This window comes from Oncorhynchus gorbuscha, linkage group LG11 (assembly GCF_021184085.1).
Source record: "Oncorhynchus gorbuscha isolate QuinsamMale2020 ecotype Even-year linkage group LG11, OgorEven_v1.0, whole genome shotgun sequence".
In the NCBI taxonomy this organism is placed as follows: domain Eukaryota; kingdom Metazoa; phylum Chordata; class Actinopteri; order Salmoniformes; family Salmonidae; genus Oncorhynchus; species Oncorhynchus gorbuscha.
Window position 1 is genome coordinate 40134515 of NC_060183.1, and position 17714 is coordinate 40152228.

The following is a 17714-nucleotide window of genomic DNA, read 5'->3' on the forward strand; positions in this document are numbered from 1 at the left end:
AAAATCATGTTTCATCCCAGACGATCTGACATTCACCTTGGTTGTCCCTTAATATAGTTGTGTTATTGTGTTTACAGCATACCGTAAGACCTTGGGGTTAGGACAACTAGTGCGCTTGTGACCAGAAAGTTGCTGATCCAAGTCCCTGGTGGGATACGCTGTTGTAGTGCCCTTGAGCAAGGTCACTACTCGCCACCTTATTTGTTTTGTTTCAACATACAGTACTACCCAGCTGTGGAAACAAGCAAAAGCGAGGTCAGGCCACTCAGTTGGAATGGAATGGTTTGCTGCTAAAACCTTTTCAGTATTGAGGAACATTCCCATTTTGGGGTGGGGGGGGTTGTCTCTTTAAGCCCATCTCTAGTCCCTGTCCCTATAGGTCTCTCCGGCTGTGACTGTATTCACCTCAAATCCCACTTCAAGAGAATCAAGGAAAAATTCAGAAAACTGTCAAATATTGTCTTACATTATATGATAACATCTTACAGTATATTCAAAAACTTTTTTACATAACGATATCTTCAGAAATTCTCAAAAAGATCCCATTAAAGATTAAATGCATACACTGTATAGATGCATATCAGTGATACAATCCCATGTAAAGAATCCCATACCAATAATTTTCTCTAAGATCTCACTATCAGAATCTAGACTCACTCTGCAGTGAAGTATAATTTGCAACACAACCATTATTACTGAATTGTATGTACCCACACATCTTTTCCGTAACCCTCAAGCTACCAACATATTATACATACAGAGATTACCAACTGGGGTCATTTTGACCCCAAGAAGAAACTATTGGAAAAAGCAACAATCATAGCAAAATATCATCTTATTTCTTATCGAAACATCATTATACATGTAATGAATGTTATCTGATATAAAAATGACCAAAATAGACTTTTATTTTTGCTTAACGAAAATATGCACTTTTCCTTCATATAATGTGCAGCATTCTTCCAAAGTACAATCCACATTTTAGTACTAAGGCTAAGTACTTTAGTACTAGTACTAAGTACTGTTTAAGAAACACATTTTTTGAAATTGAAGCAAAGCATTTCGGAGCGCCCAAAAAGAGAAGGGGAGGGGGGTCAAAGAAAACGCCCTGTTGCTGAATCTTCTAAAAATGTTAACTTAATCGCCGTGTGAACCTTAGAGAACATTTATATTGAATATGTTACCATAAGTTTTTTTCCAATGTATTATTTACCATCATTTGATTAGTATCATTTAGTTTTCAGAATTTTGAAGTAAATATTTATTCTCATATTTATGTGGTGAAAAACAACTGCCATTTAAAAGGGGCAGTATACAAACTTTTGAAATATACTCAATTGTATTGCAAAAAAGTTATTAAATTCACGTAAAAAGTGATCCTGGAAGACATTGACCAAAAAATATGTCTTCGTTTTCTTTATTAACCCCACAGCCAGCATTAGTTAGTGAAATAATGGGAGTCGTATCGGGGCTATGGGAGCGTGCTTCAAAAAGCATGCCAAAATCTTCTATGTCACTTCAAAACTAAATGATATAGCTCCCAAAATATCACAACAAGTTGCACATGTAGAATATTAGAGGATATTATAGGAGTTCTGGTATTTGTATAACATTTCCAGTCGAATAATAATTTTTAGAACAATTTGTATCTTCATCGGGTAGCTAGTTTCTGTATTACAGTTCTACCAAGTATTCATACCAAGCATTCATACTTACTGACATACCTTTATGAGCTCTTTTGAGTGAAACTAAGTGTGTATCTTAGGTCATTTAGATTTTTTTACATGGTTATAGCTATTTATGAGCAGTCATAATGGCGCCGGAGGGAATTGCGGTTCCTAACCAATTGTGCAATTTTATGTCTTATTTGGCGCTGATCGTAACTTTTTTGTACATTATGTTTCTGCCATCATTTCCACATCTACTTCAATGAGTCGGAGGAGAAAGACATATTGATTATTGAGGACCGGGCCCAAATCCCCAATACTCGAAGAAGGAGGAGATGGTGCTATAGAGGCTGGCTTGCTGGATACCTGACGAGACTACGTCGGAGAGTGTATAAATTGCCTCAAACCTCCCTTCTATGCAATCACTGGAGAATAAACTGGATGAGCTTCCGTTCGAGGCTATCCTATCAATGTGATCTGAAGAACTGTAATATCTTATGTTTCTCAAAGTCGTGGCTGAATAAGGTAAATATAAATCTAGCAGTTTTTTCTATACATTGGCAGCACAGAATGGTTGCGTCGGGGAAGCTCAGAGGAGGGGGTGTGTCTCTTTGTTAACAACAACTGGTGCGCAATCTCTACTATTAAGGAAGTCTCAAGGTTCTGCTGGCCTGATGACAAACTCTAGATCACACTATTTGCCAAGAGAGTTTTCATCTATATTTTTTGTAGTTGTCTATTTACCACCACAAGCCAATGCTGGCACTAAGACCACATGAGCTGAATGAGCTGTATAGGGCCATAAGCAAAGAAGAAAATGCTCTCCCAGAGGCGGATGCTCATAGTGGCCGGCGACTTTAATGCAGGAAAACTGAAATCCTTTTTACTTAATTTCTACTCTGTCACCTTTACTCCACACACCGAGATGCATACAAAGCTCTCCCCATGCCCTCCATTTTGCAAATCTGATCATAACATGCTGACCAGACCCCACATGCGTCTGCATGCACCATGGCGCGCATGTCGATTTTGTCCCCCCACACTAGACGCGATCTGGATACGCAGGTTGATATATCAAAACAAACTCTGAACCAATTATATTAATTTGGGGACTGGTCGAAAAGCATTAAACATTTATGGTAATTTAGCTAACTAGCTTGCTGTTGCTAACTAATTTGTCCTGGGATATAAACATTGGGTTGTTATTTTATCTGAAATGCACAAGGTCCTCTACTCTGACAATTAATCCACAGATAAAACGGCTAAACCAAATTAGTTTCTCATCATCTCTCCTCCTTCTTTAAGGCTTATTTTTCTTCTTGAACTTGATATGGCGGTTGGCAACCAACTTTATGGTGCATTACTACAACCGAGTGTGGTCCTCACTTCATCTTTCAATCACCCACGTAGATACAGTATATGCTCAAAAAAACCAATGAGGAGATTTGAGAGGCAGGACTTGCAGCGCGTTGAGCGTCACATATAGAACCAAGTTCTATTTTAGCGCCCGTCTACGCAGATGCTCGCTGATGCACACGAGCAGTGTGGGTGCAATGTTTGAATAACATGTATGTGTACATTTATTTTGTAACGCTTGCACAAGCGATGCGAGCAGTGTGGTCAGCATGTAACTCTATCCTCCTAATTCCTGCTTACAAGCAAATACTCAAACAGGAAGTACGCGCTCAATATGGAAATGGTCCGATGAAGCGGATGCTAAGCTACAGGACTGTTTCACTAGCACAGACTGGAATATGTTCTGGGGTTTACCACATCAGTCACCACCTTCATTAATAAGTGCATTGACAACATTGTCTCCACGGTGACCGTACGTACATATCCCAACCAGAAGCCATGGATTTCAGGCAACATCCGCACTGAGCTAAAGGCTAGAGCTGCAACTTAACGAGCGGGACACTAATCCAGACGCTTATACGAAATACTGCTACGCCCGCTTATGAAACATCAAACAGGTAAAGTGTCAATACGACCAAGGTCGAATCCTACTACACCGGCTCTGATGCTCGTCGGATGTGGCAGGGCTTGCAAACTTGAAAAGAAAAGGAAAGCCGCACACTCCAGGAGCTCAGATGCAATCATTTTATAACCAACGTTTCAACATCCAAGCTTTTGTCTTCAGGGTATATTGACAAGCACTGCGGGTCACTAGTTTATATGGTTTGAAAGGACACACAAAGGTGTCTGTAATCAGGGCTGGCTGTGACTTGGTTGATTTACAGAAATAAATAGAACATATAAAAAAGTGTGAATGGATAACATACGATCATAGACACAATTTGGCTATACAGGCCTAGAAACATTATTTACAATGGATAGCAAAAACACAACAATCACAAGAATGGCTTCAGATCAAACTTTAAGTTTAGACCGAAGGGGGCAAGGGTCTTTAAATAAGAAATCCAGGTGGCCTCTCATTTTAACAATAAATTGCCATGGTCACCCTCTCCTCACGCTTAATTTTGTCCACATAATTTTTACCAAGGAAGGGTTATCAGATAAATAACTAACTTAGTGGAGCCTTTGATTTGGATCTGTTTCCTTGTTTGGGGGTGTTTTGAAAGATCTACATTTGCAAGTGCCAGGGCATTTAGCGCAGCCATTACACTTGTAGTCTCCATCTGGTGGAGACACAAGAAGAGGTTGTGCGGGAGTATTTTGGGTTGGTAAATCAGAGTTTACCAAGGGCTTGCAAACTACCATGGATTGCAAAGGGAAACCCAGCCGCGAGCTGTCCAGTGATGCAAGCCCAGACAAGCTAAATACCTTCTATGCGTGCTTCGAGACTAGCAACACTGAACTATGCATGAGGGCACCAGCTGTTCCGGACGACTGTGTGATCACGCTCTCCGTAGCCAATAAAACCTTTAAACAGGTTAGCATTCACAAGGCCGCAGGGGCAGATGGATTACTATGATGTGTACTCAGAGCATGCGCTGACCAGCTGGCAAGTGTCTTCACTGACATTCTCAACCTCTCCCTGACCCAGTCTGTAATACCTACATGTTTTAAGCAGACCACCATAGTCCCTGTTCCCAAGGTAACCTGCCGAAATGATTGTCGCCCTGCAGCACTCACAGCCGTAATTATGAATTGCTTTGAAAGGCTGGTCATAACACACAACACCATCATCGCAGACACCCTGGATCCACTACAATTCCGATTCCGCCCCAACAGATCCACAGATGACGCAATTTCTATTGCACTTCACACTGCCCTCTCCCACTTAGACAAGAGGGGAAATAACTATGTGAGAATGCTGTTCATAAATGTCAGTTCAGTGTTCAACACCAGAGTCCCCTCCAAGCTTATCACCAAGCTCGGGTACTCCCTCTGCAACTGGATCCTGGACTTCCTGATGGGCCACCCCAGGTGGTGACGGTTGACAACAACATCTCCTCCACACTGACCCTCAACATGGGGGCCCCTACGGGGTGCGTGCTTAGTCCCCTCCTGTACTCCCTGTTCACCATAACTGTGTGGCCACGCACGACTCCAACACCATCATCAAGTTTGCTGCTGACATGATGGTGGAAGGCCTGATCACTGAAGCGATGAGACAGCCTATAGGGAGGAGGTCAGAGACTTGGCAGTGTGGTGCAAGGACAACAACCTCTCCCTCAATGTCAGTAAGACCAAGGAGCTGATTGTGGACTACAGGAGAATGAGGAAAGAACACGCCTCCATCCACATCGACGGAGCTGTAGTGAAGCGGGTCGAGAGCTTCAAGTTCCTTGGCATCCACATCACTAAGGACTTAACATGATCCATATACACAGTCGTGAAGAGGGCACAACAGCGCCTGAAAAGATTTGGCATGGGCTCTCGGATCCTCAAAAAGTTCTACAGCTGTGCCATCGAGAGCATCTTGACTGGCTGCTTCAGCACTTTGTATGGCAAATGCACCACCTTCAACCGCAAAGCGCTACAGAGGGTGGTGCGGACGGCCCAGTACATCACTGGGGCCAAGCTCCCTGCCATCCAGGACCTCTATATCAGGTGAAGCAAACGTTACCAGAGCATCAGTTCTTGGACTAACAGGGGTGATGAGGGGGTGCGAGGGGATTGCTGTGGATTTATTTAAGATACTCTTTGAAGAGGTAGGGTTTCAGGTGTTTTCAGACAATGGGCAGGGACTCTGCTGTCCTAGCTTCAGGGGGAAGCTGATTCCACCATTGGGGTGCCAGGACAGAGAAGAGCTTGGACTGGGCAGGACTGGACCTGACCTCCTGTCGACATCCAAGCTGAGATAACTGCCAGGCAGGAGAAAAGTAGTTGAGTGTCATCTGCATTGCAATGATAAGTGAGACCGTGTGAGGATGTGATAGACCATTGTAGTTCTAGTGAGGAGCAATGCATTTTGAAGACATCATGAATTAATCAAACAGGCCTGGTTGCCGGGTTGCCGCTCACACAGAGACAGAACCGACAGGGACACATGTATAACATAATGCGACCAGCAAAACAAATCACACTGTTTGCACAAACTATGGTAGCCTGACACCACTATCACACCAGGGAAAAGGGGGTGCCAAGTCAGTTGCACAATTGAATTCATTCAACCAAACTGTATCTTCCGCATTTAACCCAACCCCTCTGAATCAGAGGTGAGGGGGGCTTGCTCCTGTTTCTAGTTCCTGTTTTCTAGTTCTCCCAGTTTTGACCATTCCGCCTGCCCTGACCCTGCCTGCCGTTCTGTGTCACACCACACTGGATTTTTGACCTCTGCCTGCCCTGACCCTGAGACTGCCTGCCATTCTGTACCTCGAATTTGGGTCTTCTCTAAAACGTGACACAACTATTTCATTTCCAAAATGAAATTAACATACCAGCAATTACTTCCGATTGCAAGTATATTTTATCACACCAGTGATCTAAAGTTTAAATTCAACAACGTTACACAGTCATTATTTTCAAAGAGCATTGTAAGTATTTCGCCTATTTATTGCCTACCTCCCTACTCTTCTACATTTGCACACACTGTACATAGATTTTTCTTTCTTTTTTTCTAATGTATTATTGACCGTACGTTTGTTTATGTGTAACTCTGTGTTGTTGTTTTTGTCGCACTGCTTTGCGTTATCTTGACCAGGTCACAGTTGTAAATGAGAATTTGTTCTCAACTGGCCTACCTGGTTAAATAAAGGTGAAAAAAAGAAAGAAAGAATTAGCTTACAAGCAAGCTGCAACAACAAAAACAGTGCCACTCACCAAACGGCGATAATTTGTTTGAAAGACGTTTGAAAGTTAATCTTAAAAAGGGTGATATTAAAAAATGATCAACAACATCCATGTTGAAGTTAATAACAGCTGCGGAAGCCAGCGTCACCATTGTCACACTACTACAACACAAGCTAGCTAACATTACAAGCGTTAGCGTGGGAAAAGTACTGCTTGCACCACTGATTATTTGCTCGTGCTCTCACACGTGACATATTTTGAATGGTTCCATCCATTGCAAGTCCAAATGTGATTCATTCCACTGTCACTGCACAATTCTGGTTTAATATAATTAAATGGTAAAGGCCTTCTTTCCAGCTTCTGGAGGGCTAGCCAATGGCTGAGCTAGCTAGGTTCTTCTATCCAGAGACCACAAGAGAAAGAAAAAATGATTAGACATTAACCTTTCTCTTTCCAACACAAACTGAAGAGATTAAATCAAAATATCATTCAAATGATTGTAAAGATGAAATAGAAATGTGAACTAAATGTTATTTAGAAAATATATATTTTTATATACAGTTGACGTTTACATACACTTAGGTTGGAGGTATTAAAACTATTTTTTCAACCACTCCACAAATTTCATTAACAAACTATAGTTGTGGAAAGTTTGTGTATGATACAAGTAATTTTTCCAACAATTGTTTACAGACAGATTTTTTCACTGTATCACAATTCCAGTGGGTCAGAAGATAACATACACTAAGTTGACTGTGCCTTTAAACAGCTTGGAAAATTCCCAAAATTAATGTAATGGCTTTAGAAGCTTCTGATTGGCTAATTGACATAATTTGTGTCAATTGGAGGTCTATCTGTGGATGTATTTCAAGGCCTACCGTTAAACTCAGTGCCTCTTTGCTTGACATCATGGGAAAATCAAAAGAAATCAGCCAAGACCTCCACAAGTCTGGTTCATCCTTGGGAACAATTTCCAAACCCCTGAAGATACGACGTTCATCTGTACAAACAATATTATGCAAGTATAAACACCATGGGACCACACAGCCATTATACCGCTCAGGAAGGAGACGCGTTCTGTCACCCAGAGATGAACGTACTTTGTTGCAAAAAGTGCAAATCAATCCCAGAACAACAGCAAAGGACCTTGTGAAGATGCTGGAGGAAACAGGTACAAAAGTATCTATATCCACAGTAAAACAAGTCCTATGTCGACAACCTGAAAGGCCGCTCAGCAAGGTAGAAGCCACTGCTCCAAAACCGCCGGTTTGCAACTGTACATAGGGACAAAGATCGTACTTTTTGGAGAAATGTCCCATACTTTCAAGAATCTACAATCTAAAATATATTTTGATTTGTTTTACTATTTTTTGGTTACTACATTATTCCATATTTTTGATGAAGAAAAACCCTTGAATGAGTAGGTGTGTCCAAACCTTTGACTGGTACTGTATGTATAATTTATAAATCAAAAAATGGATGTAGCAATGACAGATTGTCCCTTTAAGTCTATCAAAGTGTGCGAGTTTGAGCATGTGTCCATTAGGCCTATGCATTTATTTTTTTAATCGGCATGATTTAGATTGAGCAATAAAATCCTCACTTTTATTCCATAGGCTTTTATCTGCACTATGCAACTGTTGCAAGAGCACATTTTTCACTGGCTGTCCACTGGTTTCAAAAACAATGATTGATAGGCAGTTTAAACTTCTTGAATGCAACCATTATTGGGTTCAAATACACATTTAGACTTGTGAACAGCCATCCACAACAAACACAACCCTTAAGGCGCAAATAGCTAAATGAGAGAGCAGCATTGTGATTCACATCAATGCGCTATGTAGATATCAATAATAAGTGATATCCGTATCGCCGTAGACTACACCACTACTGTCATCCTTACCTCCAAGCGTTTATTTAAATTGGATAATCTTTGGATGCCGACAGCAGTCGCTCAAATGGAAGACATAGCTTGGACTGTAGCCTACAAAAGCCTATTCCTGCTCTTTTCCCGCGATCCATCAAACACATTTGGTGTGTGTCATCATATTGGTCTCTAACTTCTGGTCAGACTCGCTCAGGTCGAACAAACTTAAACTTGCGCCTTTTTTCAATGCTGATTTTAATGTAATTGAGAAAACAGAAGTGTCAAAGTTTTTTGCAAACGTTCTTTCAGAATTGAAAAGTAATCGTCGAATGAATCTAGTTTTTCAAAAGTATCGGTGATCTGATTACAATATTTTTGCTGGTAACGTAACAGATAAAAGTGACCGTTTTTTTAAAATAATTTACATGTAACGGATTACATGTCATCCTTTACTCCCCAAACCTGCCCACTGGGAACTGGTACTCCCTGTATATAGATCAGTGGCGGTCGGTGCCATTTAAAATGTGGGATGCCGTTTTTTTTTATGAGCATGGCCTCATTGCTATTACAGAATATTGGATGACTGTCATTCACATTCCATTCACCCAGCTCAATGTACCATCGATAGGTTTAGGATACTACATGAAACTCTAATTTTGCCTGTACCCATCATGAGGTTTCTACAACCTAATCTATGAATGAAAGTTTACAGCGTAGGTGCACAGGTCAAAAGAAACATTTGAGTAATCAAGGTGACACATTCAATACCACCTTGCACACTCTTGCCTGCATCTACCTGATCTAGGGTGTAATCTTTAGTCCAACAGTTGCAAACAAGAGTTTCTTTTAGACAAATTCAGGTATGTTTATCCCTGTTTTGTTCCGTTTGCTTCCTTTAAGAAACATTTTTCAACAGGGCTTCCACCATTTTAATGTAGTCAACTGGATGGGACTTCCAAATTCATTGGCTGATCCCTCCTGGTGACCCGGTTAGAGTCATGTCCCACTGGGTCATCAGGAGGGATCAGCCAATCGTGAAGAAGAAAACGGATTACTTCTTATTGGAGATAGCATGGGCAGAACCATTGAGGCTATCACAGGCACTTTAATGGCACAGGTACAAAGATGAGTCCTCTAGCTATCTCTATGGGAAAACGCTGTCATATCCAGGATGGAATGTCATGCACTCCAATCCTCCTGCCACCTGACTGCACCTGTCCATACCCTGTAATACATTACAGAAATGGAAGGGACTTCCTCACCCACTGAAGAGAGAGCCTCACCCAAAGAGCTGTGCATGTCAGTGTGTGGTTAGACAGACAAATCCTTAGATTTGTCCAAATGGACAAATAGAATGCCATTCTAGTTCTGGTTAGACACCTGAAGTTGTACTTCTACACGCAACGTAGTGTTATTTATTAGCTAAGTCTAGGCTGCATAAGCACATCAATATGATATTTACAGCGTAACATTTGTGTCATTGTAATCTCAACACACTCATTGTCGTTGTTAAATGTATCTACACTCAAGCTAGGCGATATTTGTGCAATGTCCACATGTAGCCTACACCTGTTGTAGAGATATTAGTAGTTCTAGGATCTAACAGCGGACATAAGGAGAGATGAGACAAAACTAGCCAGTTATAGAATATTGTGTTGTAGCACAGCTGAGCTGAGTCAAGACCGGCATTCAAGACAACTCTTGATTGCCTTCAGTCAAGACCAAATCAGGAAGTGCAGTCGTCCTTTAATATTATGACCAGAGAAACCTGGTTTTGCCTTAGAAATACTTTTCAGAGAATATGTGTTGATTCGGAGTGTATTGCAGGTCAATCAATTATTTATTACAATTGGCAGACTTTATATACCATCAGTAGATTTTTTATGTGCACAGAAATAAGGTAATTTTTTTTTTTTTACAAAGTCATAAGATACTGTACGTGGTATAGAAAAGTACAATCTTAGGTGAGTACATGGCGCAGTCTTGCGAAAGTATTCACCCCCTTGGCATTTTTTTCTATTTTGTTACCTTACAACCTGGAAAAAATTGATTTGTTGTATCATTTGATTCACACAACATGCCTACCACTTTGGAGATGCAAAATATGTTTTATTGTGAAACAAACAAGAAATAAGACCAAAAAAATGAAAATTTGAGCGTGAATAGCTATTCACCCCACCCCCCATCCCCCCCAAAGTCAATACTTTGTAGAGCCACCTTTTGCAGCAATTACAGGGTATGTCTTTATAGCCAGTGGGATTTTTGCCCATTATTCAAGGCAAAACTGCTCCAGCTCCTTCAAGTTGGATGGGTTCCGCTGGTGTACAGCAGTCTTTAAGTCATACCAGAATCTCAATTGGATTGAGGTCTGGGCTTAAACTAGACCATTCCAATACATGTCAATGTTTTCCTTTAAACCCCTCGAGTATTGCTTTAGCAGTATGCTTAGGGTCATTGTTCTGCTGGAAGGTGAACCTCCTCCCCAGTCTCAAATCTCTTGAAGACTGAAACAGGTTTCCCTCAAGAATTTACCTGTATGTTGCCATATCCATCATTCCTTCAATTCTGACCAGTTTCCCAGTCCCTGCTGATGAAAAACATCCCCACAGCATGATGCTGCCACCACCATGCTTCACTGTGGAGATGATCTTTTCAGGGTGATGAGAGGTGTTGGGTTTGCGCCAAAAATAACATTTCCCTTGATGGCCAAAAAGCTCAATTTTAGTCTCATCTGACCAGAGTACCTTCTTCCATATGTTTGAGGAGTCTCCCACATGCCTTTTGGCGAACACCAAACGTGTTGTTCATTTTTTTTTAAGCAATGTATTTTTTCTGACAAACTCTTACATAAAGCCCAGTTCTGTGGAGTGTACGGCTTAAAGTGGTCCTATGGACAGATACTCCAATCTCCGCTGTGGAGCTTTGCAGCTCCTTCAGGGTTATCTTTGGTCTCTTTTTTGCCTCTCTGATTAATGCCCTCCTTGCCTGGTCCATGGGTTTTGGTGGGTGACACCCTCTTTGCAGGTTTGTTTTGGTGCCATATTCTTTCCATTTTTTAATAATGGATTTAATGGTGCTCCGTGGGATGTTCAAAGTTTCAGATTTTTTTTAAATAATCCAACCCTGATGTGTACTTCTCCACAACTTTGTCCCTGACCTGTTTGGAGAGCTCCTTGGTCTTGATGGTGCTGCTTGCTTGGTGGTGCCCCTTGCTTAGTTGTGTTGCAGACTCTGGGGCCTTTCAGAACAGGTGTATGTATACTGAGATCATATGATAGATCATGATCATGTGACACTTAAATAAAGTCCACCTATGTGCAATGTAACTAATTATATGACTTCTGAAGGTAATTGGTTGCACCAGATCTTAAAGGGCTTCATAGCAAAGAGGGTGAATACATATGCATGCACCACTTTTCTGTTTTACATTTTTTTGAATTTTTTTCATTTCACCTCACCAGTTTGGACTATTTTGTGTATGCCCATTACATGAAATCCAAATAAAAACCCATTTAAATTACAGGTTGTAATACAATAGGCAAAATGCCAAGGGGGATGAATACTTTTGCAAGGCACTGTATCTCTGCAGATGAGCTGTCTATCTGATCACAATCACTGATACTGGTCCCCCTCCACCTTCTGGCTGTATATGGATAACTTGTAATTATGTTTCCATAAAAAACATAAATTACTATCATATTTTTTGGAATCTATCAAATTACTATAGGCCGAAATAGGTGTTTTTGGCTGCGGTCAAAATGACCCAAAAGGACTCACTAAACTAAGTCCACACAAAACAATAATTTAGATTTGTTAAGAACAAGTTGATTGACAGTCATGAAAAAAAAATTAAGAATTGAATAAACCACATTTGGGCTAAGATCAAAATTATGCCTCTTGTGTCAAATTGACACCAATCTGTAGCTTGAGGGTTAAAACATATTTTAGGAGAGCACATCAGTAGCACAGCAAAGGGGTAGGAGTGTGTGTGTGTGCTTGCATGCATGGTGTGTGTGTGTGTGTTGTGTTGTGTTTGGTGCCACAGCACAGTAGTCACTAAGTAGGCTTCTTGATGCTCGATGCTAGCTGAGATAATTAAGGTTGAGGGCGGACAGCTCCCTCCAGTGCCTGTCGAGCGTTGATCACGCTGGGGCCACAGACTGGGGCTTTTCATTTACACAGCAGGAACATAGGACATCTCACTGGGGAACTCTGGTGGGGTGCTGTCTTGGGATAGTGGTGGCACGTACAGAGGGGCATGTGTGTGTGTGTGTGTGTGTGTGTGTGTGTGTGTGTGTGTGTGTGTGTGTGTGTGTGTGTGTGTGTGTGTGTGTGTGTGTGTGTGTGTGTGTGTGTGTGTGTGTGTGTGTGTGTGTGTGTGTGTGTGTGTGTGTGTGTGTGTGTGTGTGTGTGTGTTGGGATGGGGCAGGCTACACAGCTAGTGTTTGAGGCTGTCTCGCCACTATATAAGCTGCTGGAGTTGGTCTGTGTTTTTATCTAAAGCTTTGAGCAGTCAGTCACACAGCAGTCCCTTATGCTTCCATGGATAGACTCTTTTCATTCCAGAGCGAAAAGAGGTTTGGTTTTGAAGTGACTTTTCCCCACCTTCTGTACAGTAGTATACCTTCTTCTACAGTAGTATACAGTGGGGATGGATGAAATCCTCTTTGAGATGCTCTGTCTGTACTGTTGCCTGCCTTTTGTCCATTACTCTACCTGCCTGTGTCTGTCTGAGTGCCTAAATTCTTGAGTGTTCTTGTGCGTTTGAATAACTGAAGTGGCTGTTGAGCGAGTGACTATATATATATGTGTGTGTGTGTGTGTGTGGGGGGGGGGGCTAAGCCGGATGTCTAGTATGAATTGAGAAGAATATGAAGCTCCTGATACATCTCATTGTTCTGCTGTTGAAGCTCAGGGTCCTGCTGTTGTGTCTCGCCCTCTGCATCTCTCTATCCCACTCATTCGCTCTCTCTCTCTCTCTCTCTCCTCCCACTGAAAGAGGGAGGAGTGATGCTGTGATGAGAAACTCCACCTAACTAGGACACTCACTGCATAATCAGAAAGAACAGCAAGCAGCAAAGTAAAAAAATATAAAATATGCTTGCAGGGGGAGGCACAATTCAGTTTACTGAACGTGTAGCTGCAGGTAAATATGATCCTTATAGGCTTTTCTTTATCTATGATGTGTTTATTTATTAATGCCTCACCTGAATAGCTTATAGACTGTGGAGGGGGTGCGTCAGCGTTTAAACCTGACTCTACTCCTACATACTAGGCCCTAAAGCTATACAGTCACCACCGAATCAGCATCTTAGCTGCCTTTTAATTTTTCTTCCCTTTTTCTCTTGATTTTTCTACCCCTCTTTTGGTTTATTCACACTATTGAGCCAAGCTGAACCAGGCTTTACTGTGCTGACTTATTTACTCATCCACCATAGTTGTTGGGACCAAAGCAGGAAAGGACAATGGGTGTGTTCGTAAATTGCCTCCAGAGTGCGCTCTGGACTGTTCATAGACTCAGAGCATTGTCAGATTGTCTGTTCATAAATTCAGAGCTTTTCACTCTGAGAGCGGTCAGACCACACACTGGACGCTCTGGGTGAAGAGTAGGGTTGATCCTAGCATTCTGATCTCACAATGGCAGTCAAGCACTGACGCTAACTGGCTAAAGCTGGCTAGCTTGGTAGCTACATCCAGACATACAGTAAATGAGAGAAGACTTTACTCTGAACATTTGACTTACCTTAGCAGAGCTGGTTCGACTGTTTTCATGTTATCTAGAAGGGCCAGTGACTTTAACTGTTTTACTGGCAAGAATTGAATAGAGTTTTTTTAATGTTTACTGAAACCTGTCATAACAACCAGGTGTAGGTTGTTTGTACATGCATCAATTATTCTGAGCTCTGGGACTCTCAAACCAGAGCTCAGTAAGGAGTAGATTGCAAGAGTGAATGTATGAACGCACCCAATGTGAAAAGAAAATATCCAAGCCAGTATGGTACGGTTCAGGTTGACATGATAGTGAGAGGCGGGTATTTGTGACTTAATCATTCTGTCTCTTCTCTGCAGTGTGGAGCATGACTTCCGGCTGCAGGAGGGGGCAGTAACCCGCACGTGGCGGGTAGGAGACCCTCCAGAGGGCTCCCCCCTAGCCGCTGTGACCCCCCAGCCCACCACGCCACACCGCCAGGACTCACCCCTGCCGGTGACACCGGCACGCCCCCCTCACAGCGGCAAGAAGAGCCGGAAGAAGTGCTTTTGGTTCTTGTGAATTTTAAAAAGGGGAAGAGTAGGGAAGGACACCATGAATTAGGACACTCCTTCTAAAGACTGCGGAGGACTGAGTGGTAGTGTGTGGAGTGTGGGGCCCAGATATGGAAGGAGAGAGAAAGATAAAAACGGACGCTTAAAACTAGTGTTTTAACAGAAGCAGCAAACAAGAGGGGAAATGAAAAAAAAATGGAAAAAAACTGAGATATAAAAGGGATATTAAAGAGGTATGATGGCAGTTAAAGGACCTGGAAGACCCATAGTGTGGTGATGAATGGAATCTGTTTTGATCCTGACGTGTTTGAACTGTATAGAACGGAGAGTGGAACATGCATGTGTTGTCGTAGCGCCAAAATGCCTCTTCAGCACCTGAGATCAGTTGTTCGCGCGGGAGGGATGCACTGTCAAATGTGCTGAAGTCTTCTGGAAAAATTGACCTACCTGGTAGGGGCAATTATAGAAATGAAAGTGTAGAAGATGAAAAGGAAAAAGGTAAGGAGAAAAGAAAGGATAGGGAAGTGACTAAGTATAAAAGGCTAGGGAGTCAAAACGAGAGCAAAAGAATGAGTGTACAGAGAGAAGAGAGGAAGGATCCATCCTCATCACTAATGGACAAATGAGGGTCAGAACACCAGCTTTTATATCCAGAGATGTTTCAGCCAATCAATTATTATGATGACCCTTATTTCAAACTTTTAATAGAGTTGATCATTCAAAAACTACACACACAAGGTCAGGCTGAGAAATGCACCACAAGAAAAAGTGAGGGTAAAAAAAAGATTAAAGTGTACGTAAAACAGAGTGATCTACTGCTTGAATTGCTATATTTCAGATACGGATTACTGGTCTATAAACTATTTTACCACAATTTGTTTGCTTTATGTCCTTTATGCTCTCATTGACTTTTAACAGGATGAAGTATATAGCACCTATAGCACTAGTACTTACTTTATTGCAAGTCGCAATGGAAAAGTATGCGCTGGGTGCCATATATTATGAGTGAATAATCACTTCAACTTCAGTAAGACTGTGGTCGTGACACAATGGTGTTTCAACGAACAACTGTTCTGCATGCCAATACATCGATTGGGATGAAACGCCTGTTGACCTCAAGCGATGCAGGACCCGAAACATTATGCAACCCAACACAAGAAGATGCAGAAGCAGTGCATTATGGTCCCCCAGATGGCTTTGCAGACCCACTTGTCCTGTACGCTCCGGGGCTCGTCTCACAAAATTAAGCCACAGCTGCTTGACGACTGCAAACGACCAAAAACACAGCAGATTCCTCGTTAGTGATGGTCTTCTCATCGTGACATATACAATATATATATTTTGTATAACAGTGGGGCAAAAAAGTATTTAGTCAGCCACCAATTGTGCACGTTCTCCCACTTAAAAAGATGAGAGAGGCCTGTAATTTTCATCATATGTACACTTCAACTATGACAGACAAAATGAGAAATGAAAATCCAGAAAATCACATTGTAGGATTTTTAATTAATTTATTTGCAAATTATGGTGGAAAATAAGTATTTGGTCAATAACAAAGGTTTATCTCAATACTTTGTTATATACCCTTTGTTGGCAATGACAGAGGTCAAACGTTTTCTGTAAGTCTTCACAAGGTTTTCACACACTGTTGCTGGTATTTTGGCCCATTCCTCCATGCATATCTCCTCTAGAGCAGTGATGTTTTGGGGCTGTTGCTGGGCAACACAGACTTTCAACTCCCTCCAAAGATTTTCTATGGGGTTGAGATCTGGAGACTGGCTAGGCCACTCCAGGACCTTGAAATGTTTCTTACGAAGCCGCTCCTTCGTTGCTCGGGCGGTGTGTTTGGGATCATTGTCATGCTGAAAGACCCTGCCACATTTCATCTTCAATGCCCTTGCTGATGGAAGGAGGTTTTCACTCAAAATCTCACGATACATGGCTCCATTCATTCTTTCCTTTACACGGATCAGTCGTCCTGGTCCCTGTGCAGAAAAACAGCCCCAAAGCATGATGTTTCCACCCCCATGCTTCACAGTAGCGTTGGTGTTCTTTGGATGCAACTCAGCATTCTTTGTCCTCCAAACACGACGAGTTGAGTTTTTGCCAAAAACGTATATTTTGGTTTCATCTGACCATATGACATTCTCCCAATCTTCTTCTGGATCATCCAAATGCTCTCTAGCAAACTTCAGACGGGCCGGGACATGTACTGGCTTAAGCAGGGGGACATGTCTGGCACTGCAGGATTTGAGTCCCTGGCGGCGTAGTGTGTTACTGATGGTAGGCTTTGTTACTTTGGTCCCAGCTCTCTGCAGGTTGTTCAATAGGTCCCCCCGTGTGGTTCTGGGATTTTTGCTCACGGTTCTTGTGATCATTTTGACCCCACGGGGTGAGATCTTGCGTGGAGCCCCAGAATGAAGGAGATTATCATTGTTCTTGTATGTCTTCCATTTCCTAATAATTGCTCCCACAGTTGATTTCTTCAAACCAAGCTGCTTACCTATTGCAGATTCAGTCTTCCCAGCCTGGTGCAGGTCTACAATTTTGTTTCTGGTGTCCCTTGACAGCTCTTTGGTCTTGGCCATAGTGGAGTTTGGAGTATGACTGTTTGAGGTTGTGGACAGGTGTCTTTTATACTGATAACAAGTTCAAACAGCTGCCATTAATACAGGTAACGAGTGGAGAACAGAGGAGCCTCTTAAAGAAGTTTACAG

The 17714-nt window shown here is 42.0% G+C and overlaps 1 protein-coding gene across 1 annotated transcript in view; it reads left to right on the forward strand.

Annotated features, from left to right (window-relative positions):
- The window catches only part of LOC124048619 (inhibitory synaptic factor 2A-like), a 36989-nt gene extending 20671 nt beyond the window's left edge, over positions 1-16318 (forward strand). Inside the window, exon 3 of the mRNA XM_046369585.1 lies at positions 14803-16318. Within this exon, the coding sequence (XP_046225541.1) occupies positions 14803-15004 (202 nt within the window). The 3' untranslated portion in view covers positions 15005-16318. The remainder of the gene's footprint in view (positions 1-14802) is intronic.
- The last annotated feature ends 1396 nt before the right edge of the window (positions 16319-17714 follow it).